We start from the raw sequence: 13030 nt of genomic DNA on the forward strand, positions 1-13030 counted from the left end.
TGTAAGGATCAGGGCGAATATATTGTTCCTGGCGGAGGATGCCGAGCAAACAATGCTGTTTGATCGCTTGTTAAGAACATCACCACGTTCTCGCTCAAAAGTAATCGGTTTCGACCCAACGCGATTCGATCGGCACAGCCCAGATCATTGCATTGACAACCGCAGGTCAACGTCATCTCTCTAAACAAGTACAGAACAGACAGCGAAATCAAAGAACACGTCGCACACAGCGCAGCTTCATGCTTGATGGTCGGTGGAAACACAACCCAGCTGACGTGTGACCGTTGCGCCGTGTCAGGTGCCCGGACCGTGGAATACCCCTGCCATGTCGCCCAAGCCAGGCCCCAGCCCCGCTCGGTCCGCACATGGCTCCAGCGTCGGCGCCGAAGGCTCGTTGTATGCGTGTGACCCGTCCAGTACGACCTGAGGCTATTCATGTAAACATATACCGTTGCGGCGTTTTTACATGAGACGCCGCGGCTGGTTATCTCACACTGCTCGAATAAACACATACGATACGTAATATTTTTTAAGAATCACTTCAGCAAATTTGTGTTGCCACGAAGTTGAGCGAGAAACTCTACACTGAAGCGAAAGGAATTCCGTTAACTAATGACATTTCACTTCATATCAATAGCCTCGCGTCACAGTTTACCACATTGTGACTCGGAAGCCTATCAGCAGCGAGCACTCGACGACGTTCGTCGCTTCAGCGGTCGCTCTTTACAGCTAACGGTCCAATTCATTGCACGCTCGCACGTGCTCTTATAAAATCGTATCACCGGGACAGCGGGCTGCACGTTGCTACGCACACACCTTCAAGACAGCCAGGAGACCTGTGGGGCATGCGCTTCACACCAGGCCTACATTCCAGGTCACAGTCCGTGGGAGGCAGTACATGCTCGAACGTCGACACGCGTATGACATACTATTTCAGTTGGCAAACAGCGATGAAACGCTCTGCATCTGGCGGCGCAATCCCGTAGAAGTGTTTCATGCCGAGTAACCCCGTTCTCAAAACCGCTGTGCCGGTGAACTTCTCTGGCTATCGCCCCCTCCCTCCCACTCCTCCACTCCCTCCCAGGCTGTCACCCGCCATGATATATGCTTTGCGACGACACGCTGACACGTGTTGAAGGGGCTGGCAGTGATGCAACGATTCACGGGACAAGTACGTAGATGGTAGAGCAATACTGATTACTGACCAAGGAATGCTCAAATGCACTGCGAAACGTTTCCATGAATACCATATGTAACACATAATTCACACGGTAGCGTACCAGTGCAAGAAGTCCTGGGAACAATAAATTAAGAATTCCGCCTCCAGCAACACACCCATGTTCCGTAAAACTGCTCAAATGAACTCTCCCGGGGTCTGCTGCGCGCCTCTCAAGTGGCGCTGATGCTGCCCTCCCGCGCGGCGATGGGAACCTCTAGTGTCTGTGGCTGGTGCTGGGCGTCGCTGGCGCCGGTGCCCAGCCGGCGCTGCAGAGCCTCAGCAAACGGGTCGCGCTCGGCCTCGGTAGCCTCGGCACTGAGCGGCGCCGACGGCACGCCGCTGTCGCGGCTCGACGGCCGCGACGAGGCCGACTCTGCGGACGGCATGGCGGCCGGGCACGAGGCGCTGCTCTCGAGCGACAACTGCGGCTGGTAGGAGGCCGGCGCCGCCATCGTCATCTGGTAGGGTAGCTGGACGCCGATGCTGTGCAGCGTGACCAACTCGCCCGGCGGCGGCGTGCGGGTCGGTGCGTCACCCAGTGACGTCGAGTTGAGCCGGAGTGTGAGGTGCGGCACGGAGCCGCCGCCGCCGCCAGAGATGGCCGCTCTCTCGCAGCGGTCCTGCCTCGCCTTCTGAGCGCACATCTGGAAGTATTTCTGGAACAGCAAGCACTCCGGGGTAGGCTAAACATTTAGCGGTAAATGCAGGGGAACGTCACCAACCGTCGAGACAATCCGCCGTCCCACCACCACAACAATGCTCCTTATAAGAAAGGTTCATTGCAATTCATAAACAAAATAAAACAAACAGATTGGCCACTGTGATTACATACAACTGAGCAGCACCAAAGGCTGAGCTCTACCACGTCATGCGCCAGCATAGCCGGTCCGGCTGCACGGCTCGGTTCGGCCGACTGACCTGCTTGGCCTTGACCTGCTCCACTGCGGCGGGCACCTCCTTGTGCGACGTCGGCGGCTGGAGGTCGAGCAGGCAGAACTGGTGGAACACCTCCGAGGTGTGTGTCAGGGGCCGCGCCTGCGGGCCGAGGTCAGCACCGGGCCGAGGTCAACACCAGGTCATCATCCGGGCAGGGGTCAGCACCGACGGACAAAGCCGGCCAGGGCGAGTGCGAAAATAGGGAGCGATTGTGATGACATCCTTAAGTTGTTCTTAAGTTGTTGCGATTTTGTCAGGCAATGCCAGCTTCTGCAGCACCACAAAGGAAGCTGTGGGCCTTCGAGGTTACATCAAGCATGCAGCGAAGGTTATACGAGGGACAGGAAACTGCACTCGGCATGTTTCCAGTCAATGGCAAGAAAACACTCGAAAAACTGTCGTATTTTCAGATGCGAGCAGCCAGCACGCATGCCAAGAACTGTACAAACAATACGCCAACACCACTTCTTTTTAAGGGTAAAAGCAACGGTACGACGCGAGGCTTCAAGAGCTCCGGGCACAATCGACTCCTCTATACACTCTGGACTACGAAGCACTCTTAAAGGCGCACTAGAGCAGCCACAGGACGGCTCTCCTCCGGCCCCTCCGTCCCGCAGCAGCACTCGTGACCGCAACCGGTCGGGAGACGAGACGCACGGCCGACGAGACCCAGGCCAGCCAGCCAGCTGGCAGATGGGGCGGACCACGCACCCGCTGCGAGCCGCGTCGCTCCCGGCGCCGCCTAGCGCGGCGGCGGGCGGCGGCGGCTCCTCCTCCTTCCGGCGCAGCAGGAACATGGTGGGCCCGCCGTCGGCGTCCGGAATCTCCGTCTGGCCGGCATCAGCCAGCGGCGTGCGCGGACTGAGCGGGGTGGAGCCGCCTGCGTCACGAGAGCGGCCCGGCCGGTCAGAGGTCAGACCGCCGAGGTCAGCGGTGGGTCAGGGGTCATGTCCAACGGAGGTCAGCAACGGGTCAGAGATCAGGTTCGCCGGAGGTCAGCGGTGGGTCAGGGGTCAGGTTCGCCGGCTAGCGGTGGGTCAGTCAGGTTCGCCGGAGGTCAGCGGTGGGTCAGAGGTCAGGTTCACCGGAGGTCAGCGGCGGCTCACACGGAGCGCTGTCACAGACCGGGCGAGACGGCCCAGCTGGCCGCTGTGCAATGGGGTCATTCACCGAAGGGAACCACCACGTCACAGCCTCAGGACGCAGAACCAAATGCATTCAGACATTTTGGTTTCCCGTCTACGCAACATAACATCGCAGTTCTACCCACTACTGAACAAAATTCCCAATCTACCGATCCCTACAAGCAGCTTCGATGGTAGTGCTACGCAGAAGCACGCACTCTATAGATCCAACTCTTTCGTTGCGCCCCCTTAAGGCATAGAGCCAACTCTCCGTTGCGCCCCGTTAGGCAAACGATCACAAGAAACCCAATGTGTCTACCCTGCAAGAGTTGCCCGACACCCCACAGGTCCCGCCTCCCAGAACCGTGCCACCACTTTAGGGCGGCAGCGACCGGGGACTGACCGGAGGGCATCAGATGGGCCGAGGGTGTGGCCGGAGTGGTGCCCGCGTGTGCGACAGCCGTTGCAGGTACGTCAGCAGCAGGACGCACTGTGCCTTCCAGCTCCTGCAGGAACGGCTCGGGCGGCTGGCGGGGGCGCGGCGGCCGCCGGCGGCGGCGGCGGTCGCGCCGGCTCCTCGCGCTGGCGGTCGGCGCCGGCGCCCGCCCGCCCTGCCGCTGCCACGCCTGGCCAGGCGTCCAGCCTCTCCTGGTTAAAGGGGCGTCTAGCGCCTGTCGTTGACGCCGCAGCCGTCCAGCTCTGCCGGACGGGATGGCGGTGGCGCCGTTACGCGAGGGACGCGCCTCAAGGGCACCGCCGGCCCACTCTCGCGGCGGCGCGGCGACGCCAAACGGCTGATGGTGCGGTTGCTGCGTCAGGGCCAACCGACGAGCAGGCAACTATATGCGCAGATTGGCAGTCAAACGCTGTCACCGCTGCACTATTTATAATACGATTGCGTTAATACTCTGTTCTATCTATTTAACAGCATCAACGGCGAAACAATGCATCCTAAGCGTGAGCATTTCAACTACGCCATCGCAAAGGATGGTGTCCATGATGCCAGCAACTGTGGTGACACGTGCGGACACTAACCTTCGTCCAGCATTTTGATGCTGGCCGCAGTGGACTGTGCCTCGCGGTGGATCCGCTCCTCCTCCCGCTTGTTCTTGTCCGATCTCCCCGTACAGACGGTCACGCTCGTACCGCAGGCCCCGCTGGTTCTGGGTCAGCGCGTCCAGCTCTTTCTGAAGAAACGAGTTGGAGACATGCATCAGTAGCGCGACCGGGAACATACACTGGGCAACTGGACAGAAAACAATGTGTGAATCGGGGATAAGATGCCGTCCCGACCGAGGAGTTACGCATGCGCAAGGCCCGGTCCCGTTGCGAGGCCATGATTATCCCGAGTGCCGCTACCTTTTTGGCGTCGTATTCGCGAAGCGTTCGTTTGGATTTTTTCAGGTCGTTGATCTCACGGACCACCTTCTCCTCCTCCCTGAGCTTGAAATTTTGCGTTTGTACTTGTTTCTCGAGCCGCAGCACGGCATCGTCCACCTGCTGCGCCGTCCGGTACTTGAGCTTGTCGCGCAGCTTGAAGATCGCGTGCCGCTGGAGCCCAGACCGTGTCCGTCAAAGATCGGTGTGGACGTCAGAGCCCAGACAGTGTCCGCCAAAAGATCGGTGTACGTCAGAGGTCTGGTCGGCGGGGCGTTCCATCTCGAACACTGAAGACTCGAGTTCCAAATCACGCCAAAAGACAGCCTGTCCGTGGTCCTACAGAAAACCAGGCGCACGACACTGCGCCTGTTTAGAGTTTCGCAGATACCTGCGTGGATCACTAATCTAACATCGCCCACCGTCAGCGGACAGCTCGGAGGCTGGGCTGCAAAGGAGTTGGCTAACATGGACTAATGCCAGATGTCCACGGGACGGTGGGGCCTCGGTGAGCCCCCGGAGCAGATGCTGGCGCCGGTGCTGACCGTTTCGGTGATGCGGGGCGCCAGCGCCTGCAGCCCGCTCGTCCGTCTGTCGGTGCAGCTCGCACAGCTCGCGCCGCGCCGTCTCCAGCTGCTGCAGCCGGCCGGCCGCCGCGCCGCTGGTCTTACAGCACCCGCTGCCGACGGCGCGGGGCACACGCAACACTCAGCGTCGACATAAGCCGCGGGTCACGACCACCACACTGCTGCGGAGCGCCGCCGCCGACGGCGCGGGCAACACGCAACAATCAGCGTCGGCACAGGCCGCGGGTCACGACCACCGCACTGCTGCTGAGCGCCGACCGCCGACGGGCGCGGGCACACGGGCCGTCGGGGCTCGGCCAAGCCGACAGTGGTCGGGGTCAGGCTGGATCAGACTGGGTCAAGGCCCATCTTGGCGAGGAAGGAGGCCGTAGCAGGGTGAAAGGCTGCCCAGTGGATGACATTTGGCAAAGGGCGTTTTCACGCCTATGCTGTGTTGTAACTTACAAAAATAATATTTTTGCAAAACATTGCTTTAGTAGATGCAGTTTTGTCCAAACAGACACATACATGGAAGTGGACCATAAAAAATGACAAAGAAACATCAGTTGGCACAAGCTCTTACCAGTTGATCCTCTAAATTTTTTATTTGTTCTGTCAACAAATTTTTGTCTTTTTCCAGCTTGCTTTTGTCAGGAGGCTTTGGAGGGGGCTCTTCCACTTCCAGCTCAGGTGCTTCATGTGCTGCCATGTTGATGATCAAGGGAGTTGCTGAAATATTTAAGTTAAATTGAAACAGGGCAACAGTAATACTTTCCCTTTAAGCCCCTCATCAAACTCATGTCATGCAGAAAAAGAACTTGAAAAAATCCTACTGGCACTAAACTACATGATGCTTCATATAGTCTACATCAGATTCACCACAAACCCTCACAAGATAATTTTTAATGGTTCATAAATTACAACACAGCTGGGGTGTATATTTGTTACAAGGGTGTGCAAAAATTGTTAGCTTTGGGTGTCCCAGTCACAGGCAATATTCAAAACATCACAAAAATCTGGCTAGTATATATATATATGTATATATATATATATATATATATATATATATATATATATATCAAGCACCTGTTTGTAGTAATGAAGCAATTTCCAGCCTCCAATGATAGCAAGGGCATGTAACTTATTCAGATGCAGGCATGGATATAGCACTAAATGACATGTAACTGACAGATACACAAATGTCATGCAAAAGACATTCCAATGTGCAATGCATAAAAGTAATTTGCACAAATGCTTGTCTTCATGTGGCTGTCTATGCCATCACATCATTTTGCGAAGGTATCATGCTACCAAAATTATACCAGGCTGCAACACTGGGTGACAAACAAAGTCTTTCCCAGTGCTGTCTGGTCACAGCAATGATGTGAACCCCAAATCCCACAACTGGGAGTGGGTTCCCACTAGCAAGTCAGAAAGGATGCTTCCTTGAAGAAGTTCCCCATCACCACAAATCCAAGTTTCTGCATGGAAACATGCAGAATGTAAGGTGGTAGTGTGGAAAGTGAGGCTGGAGGCAGCCCCTCCAAACCCCCAATTATGGCACAACATATGATAGCTTTGCAACATAGGGTAATGAGAAGTGAGAGGGTTTTAAACAATGCTCTCTTTACTCGTCCCTTCTTCACTCCCTTCCCCGTGAAGCCCACACCAATACGTTGAACATGGCAGTCAAATCTATCATGATGAAAGTCAATAAAAAGGTGTTTAGGAATAGGGTGGGGCCTGTTACAAAAACTGTAGCGCACTGCTCATATCTAATCCTCGGCCCCACAGTTTTATCAGAAAAAATTGGGGCCAATTCAATCAACAGCTTTATTCAACATGATGCAACCTAATACATGTTATGTGATGATGTATATCCAAATACAACAGATAACTGAATTGGCATTTAATTTAAAGGCAGCCAATCTTACAATGGTGTTGTTATGTAACAAGATGTTTTCAGAAAAAAGTCCTCTTCTTGTAAACTTGGAGCAAATTTACCACCAAAGTTCAGAGCCAAACTCACGGCTTTTATCTTCAGGTCCACATCCTGTTATAAATGGTGCAAAGTAAGGTAACATATCTGAGTAGGACAGCCATTAGCTTAGTAGTAACCCAGAGCTGGAATGTGACTGGCAATATGTCTATTATGTGTAGTTTTCAGTTTCCATGAAGGAGAGATGTGAAAATCTCTACAGCCATTTTAATAATTTGAAAGTTGGTAACTTAAGTGAAAAAGGTTTCAGGGAAATATTTCAATAGTGTTGGTTTTTTATGTGCATCAACAACCAATAATTGGACTCATTTTCACCAGAGAAAAATATGTTGGCATGAGCAAAAACCCATCCAAAATCAGTTTCCATGTAAGCTGCAACATGGAACATACAACAAATAATACAATGTGTCAAGACTCACACAAACCTATGATCACTCAATAAGTAGCCCAAACACACCAATATGATGTGGATAAATGTTCTGTAAGGGACACTTTTGGAGAGAAGAGTTAAGCCCCAAGTTACAGAATGGCAATTCAATCACCTGCCCAGGATCCAACAGGTAATATGTGCCACACTCAGTACCTATTTGCAATCAGACCCAATCACTGCAAGCGATGCCTATGTGTACAGAATAAATGAAGTTACGTGCCACTTAATGATAACAAGGCGACCAACTACACACAATATATGAGGCCTATGTTGGACAACACACATATGGTACCGCAGTGGTACACTACCCCGCTCAAACAGGTTCGCAGTCTTGTAAGCCGGTTATCAAAATACCACCTACATTTCCTGCCTACTTTGCACTTTCGTCTTTCACGCGCAGGAATTGCGTGAAGGAATATGGAAGCAAATACATCATCTCGGAAGCCGCCCTCACTCTTCGGGAAAGAGACAAATATGCGGAAATAGCACATCACACAATTTGTTGCACATCAGACCGGACGAGCGCACTTTGATTGACCCCACGTTCGGTGATCCAGCATCAGAATGTGAGGCCTTGTCGAAAGTAACTCGCCGCGCTCGCTGGTCGGTGTTTGGCTGTGACAAAACTTCCTGTCCTTGGCACAAGTGATAGTTCGGCTTCGAGGGGCGCAGATTCTCTGATCACTCGAGAGTTCCCAGCTGTGTAATATTGATCAGAATCCAGGCAAGCATCTCAATCTGTTGAAAACTTGATAGGCGTATTCGACGTGCCAATGCTACCTGGAATTTGGTGCCGTCCCATCCCCACGTTCTGGATTTCTGCCATTCAATGTTCAGATTCTTTTGTCGTTATTCTTATACGGGGAAACTGTTTAACCGGGCGCGACACTGCGCGGCAACGGCAGATAACATATCCTAATTCCTAATGATGAACTAGCTACTGTCATGTGCGGGGGAACCACCAGAAAATCGCATCTTTGGGTCACAGCGGTTATCCGCAGTCATTGGTTCCAAGCAGGGGCGGATCCAGGATTTTGTGAGGGGAGGGCGGACCGAAACTCTCACTAAGACGTCGTGTGTGTACGCTTGTACCCGGCAAAAATAATTTTAAATTAGAGGCTATAGGATCGCAATGTGCCCGTGCGGCCGGCCGGCATCACTCACAGAGACGCTTTCGGCGCGTAGACCGAAAAATGGAAACCAAAAACGGAAGAGGGTGTTGCACCGCCGACTGATAGCACCATGCCAACGCTATCGTATGAACATAGCTGCTCTCTTTCGCGCAATTAAATCATTCTTCCCGTGCCGTAGTCTGGCCCTCACGCCACACGCAGGCCGGCCGCAGTAAGCAATTTGCCAATGAATGGTTAGAAAAAGCCATGTCGACCGACGCGCAATTGGCATTTCCGGACGATAATGCTTCCACGGTGATACCATGGTCTTATTTAAGCACCCGCGGTGTACAAATACATAAATATTTTAAATTGGTTGTCGGAACTTAGCAAATCACCGTTGAGGACGGCTTCCGGCATTCAGTGAGACGCTGTTGCAGGGTTGATCGTATAAACTGAATAGTGCAAGCCTTGCCATTAGAAGGGGTGGGGGCGATGCGCTCCCCTAAAGTTTTTCGAAAAATGCCTCTCCGGCATGTTGGGCAGTTCGGCCCAAATTTTCAGTAGCCTTTAGGGCATTTACTGCGCGTGCTTTGACTTCACGAACGTGTTCCTTACTTTTATGGTTTTGCAGCAGCGGCAGTTTTTGAGGAGCAGTGCCGGTGATCTACGGCTGGCTCGGGCGGCGGGCGGCAACCCACGAGGCCTCGGAACGCGCGCGGCGGGCCGACATTGTTACGTTGATGTATGCATTTATGATAAATATATGTCCAAAAACACATCCAATTATGACCATTGTACTCAAAATTAAACAAGAAATACGTCTAATTACGCTGTGTGTCGCTGCGAGGCGCGGTCTCATGTGTACGATGTTGGACAGCTGAGAGTGTGATGTTCTGGAAAATTTGAAAAAAATGTGACGTAATAGGGGCAATTATTGACCTAGAAACATACCAAAAGATTATCTGATTTATCTATTTCACTTTTATTAATAAGTACATATAACATATCGTTGAGACCAAGCCACTGGTATGATTAGCTAAAATATATCTTCACTGATTTGGAAACGCCAGTAGGTCGCATCGACCCCCTTTCAGTACGCGTTATGAAAAACGGCGAGTCAGAGCGAGGGTTCAGTTGACAAGTGTGTTGCACTGGAAGCTGATGGCACTTTACAAACGCTATTGAATGACTGGGTAGGCTGACCGCAGTCAGCAATGCGTCGTCAAACGATGATTTGAAGCAAAATCGTGTTTTGTCAACCGATGAGCGATTTATGTTGCGGGTCGATAGTGCCTCGACAGTGACATCGGTTGCCTACGGTCGTACCAGCCACGCAAGTCTAAAATTAATTCAAATTGGAGCCGTGATCTCGCAGAACGGTGCCGGGAGCACGTCTTCCAGCCCTGAGAGAGATTCAGACACTGCTGAAGGGGGAGGGGGTTGACGGAACAAAATAAATTTGTTGAGCAAACAAGTGTATTTTCTTCTCACGGCTGAAGTCTTTATAATGACGCTATCGAAGGAACACAGCGCACCTTTTTGCGCTCACTTAGAAGTTGTGTCCGTGCCACCGCATTCTGAACATCACGCTACGCGTAAGCCGTTCGCAGTTATCATTGCACCGTCAAGGCGTGATTTAAAAAAGGTTTTGCTGACTGATATGTGATTTACATAGCTAGCAGAGAATACATCGACAATCATATAGTTTGTACGTAATGGCACCTGCCGAGCACTGATAATAATATTTTTAATTGGACGCCGTAACTTTGCAGATTGCAGCTCTGGCCATCCCGCCAAGATAGTGAGACACTGTAGGCTAACCGACCAAATGCAATGGATTCCCTAATCGGAAATGTATAGTGCACTGGGAGCTGATTGCCCCAGACCAGCACTCTCGAATAAACGTAGTGGCACCCCGCGTGCGAATGCGTGATTAAGCTAATTAAGTTAAAGATTCTGGGCTGCCATATTCTTGCCACCACGATGCGAACATGATGGCCGCAGTCAGCATTGCGCTGGTGACTTGGTGATTTGAACAAAAAAAACGTCATGTCTGCCTATGAGTGATTTATATTACCGGCTTATAGTGTTCGCTCAATGGTATCGCGCGCACCTGGCTGCACCCGCCGAACACAACTAAACCAATTCCGAATTGGGCGCCGGAACTTTGCAAATCGCCTGTACGGACGGCGGCCAGCACTGGGGGAGATGCTGTCGGAAGGTCGACCGAATATAATGTTAACCGGCATACCAGCACTATCGCCGGCTCACAGTCACGATCTTCGCGAGATTATAAGTATTTTTCCCAGGCCGATGTATCCTGGCCATCGCTCTACAGCGGACCGGCAGCAGTTGGTAATGCTCTTTAAAGGGGTAATTGAACATAACATAACATGTCTGTAGATCGATTTCTATCACCAGCAGATAGTGTAAACACAATTATATAATGTGTGTATATACCCTGCCGTTTTAAGCTCTAAACCATATCATGGTATCGAACCATGGTATCCATATAACCATAAACCATGGTATCGAAAGCACACAGTCCTCCCCCCCCCCCCCCCCCCCCCCCCGACTCGACACGAGCATTGTTTCCCGGGATGCCATATACAGGCTATCACACTACGGACAGTCTTTCGGCAGTGAGCAATGTGTCATCGAGGCGTGATTACACAAGAAAGGTCACGTCAGTCGGTGCGCGATTTACATTACCGACGGAGAATCCTTCCTCCCCCATTGACATCGTGTGCGCTTGGTTAAACGCCCCGCGTACGAATAAAGGGGGCTCCCTGATGTCGTGACTCTCTAAATGTTAAGTTATCGCGCCGTTGGCCAGCGCGTCAAGCTTTCCATTACCGCGAAACGTCCCGTTGGAACAACTGGCCACATCAATGCATCGTGGTTCAGATTATTGGATGCTTGCTCTGCTCGCCACAAGGTATGTGTGGAAGCCCGGAAAAGATCGGTTCGCGTTTGTGAAGTCCTCGCGCCGTTGGCCAGTGCGCCAAGTTAGCAGTTACTGCACAATATCACATTGCACCATTTGGCCACATCTATGCATCGCGGTTCAGATTATTGCCCACTTGTTCCAGCTGCTTGACATAAATACTCACCTTAGAATGTAGCTTGGCTAATGAACCGATACCAAGCTCATGTTGCATACAGGCCAAATTTCGGTGTGCAGACACATAGTCCCACCACATAGTGGAGTCCCACCTCCTTTTAGCCCGTCCACAAGACCCTTTCCCAGAGAGGCCGTGGCAGGGAGTACCCCAAGTGGCTGTTTACCACGTCCCACCTCGTGCTCGCCCCGGAATGGGACGTTTGCTTCCTCACGCTGTGCATAGCTCGGCTGCGGCACCTAGGATGCCTAGTACGCCTGCCCCCGCAACCAAACGGCCCGTTGCGGCCCCAGCGCCGGTGCAGCCAAGCCGGATGACGGCCGCCTGGCGACAGGTTTCCGAACCAACCACCCTGTCGTGTCGGCGCAACGTGGTGCCCCGGTGCGACCGGGCCTGCGTCACGCGCAGGGGCTGCCCTAGCTCCTTCCCGCTTGTGCGGACAATGCCCACCGCGGTGGTAAGCGAGTCCCGCACCGTGGCGGGTAAAACACTTGCCAAAATCGCGGGTGCCGCTGGTATCTGGCATTGAGTGAGATAATGTCAACGATGCCAGCAATCAACATTGCAGTCAGCATTGCTAACTGCGGTTAACTGTCGAGCGGGCTAACCCTCCGATCGCGCAACCTGCAGGCACAGCTTTGTGGTGCACTTAAACGGCGTGAGAGCAGTTTCTGGTCCGGCTACTACACAAAAGCTACTTCCAATTGAGGAGAAAACAATCCTCGAGCAGGGGTGTAGTTTTCTATTTAGTTGGTGGGGGGTCAAACCCCTTAGAGTTTATATAAAAATAGGCTAAATCTAGGAAGAAATCGGTATTTTGCTGCTTTGGGGTAAGTTGCGTCCCTGTCTAGTTTAGGTCTTGTTAATGAACACAGCTACTCACTTATACCCAAGACCTCAGAGATCACGTCTGCGAATTAGAGAACTGATATACCCTGGTGGGCAAACTGTGAATTAAATATCACGCGATAAATTGTACTACAACCATGCGACCGATGCGCGCTAAGCCACGAAAAGCGGTAGGCTGTGGGTGGGCACGTGGTCGGGTGTGGGGTCGTGAGCGGGGCTATATACCGTGAGTAGTGGTTTCACATTTACGTAGCATACACGATGATTTGGTCTGTCAGTAATTTACGCTGACT

At 52.4% G+C, this 13030-nt stretch overlaps 2 protein-coding genes across 2 annotated transcripts in view; one reads left to right on the forward strand and one right to left on the reverse strand.

Moving 5' to 3' along the window:
- Positions 1 to 852: 852 nt before the first annotated feature.
- LOC119100691 (uncharacterized) lies at positions 853 to 2900 on the reverse strand. Its single transcript, XM_037223768.1, has 4 exons — positions 2867 to 2900; positions 2138 to 2254; positions 1476 to 1875; positions 853 to 863 (listed from the first exon to the last, which is right to left on the reverse strand). The coding sequence occupies exons 3-4, from the start codon at positions 1861 to 1863 to the stop codon at positions 853 to 855; spliced, it is 399 nt and encodes a 132-aa protein (XP_037079663.1). The 5' UTR covers positions 1864 to 1875; positions 2138 to 2254; positions 2867 to 2900.
- A 9990-nt stretch (positions 2901 to 12890) lies between these two features.
- The window catches only part of LOC119100692 (U3 small nucleolar RNA-associated protein 15 homolog), a 31219-nt gene continuing 31079 nt past the window's right edge, over positions 12891 to 13030 (forward strand). The window contains exon 1 of the mRNA XM_037223769.1: positions 12891 to 12963. The gene's annotated coding sequence lies outside the window, so the exon portion shown is untranslated. The remainder of the gene's footprint in view (positions 12964 to 13030) is intronic.

This window comes from Pollicipes pollicipes, unplaced genomic scaffold (assembly GCF_011947565.3).
Source record: "Pollicipes pollicipes isolate AB1234 unplaced genomic scaffold, Ppol_2.1 Scaffold_4881;HRSCAF=5763_pilon_pilon_pilon, whole genome shotgun sequence".
NCBI lineage: Eukaryota > Metazoa > Arthropoda > Thecostraca > Pollicipedomorpha > Pollicipedidae > Pollicipes > Pollicipes pollicipes.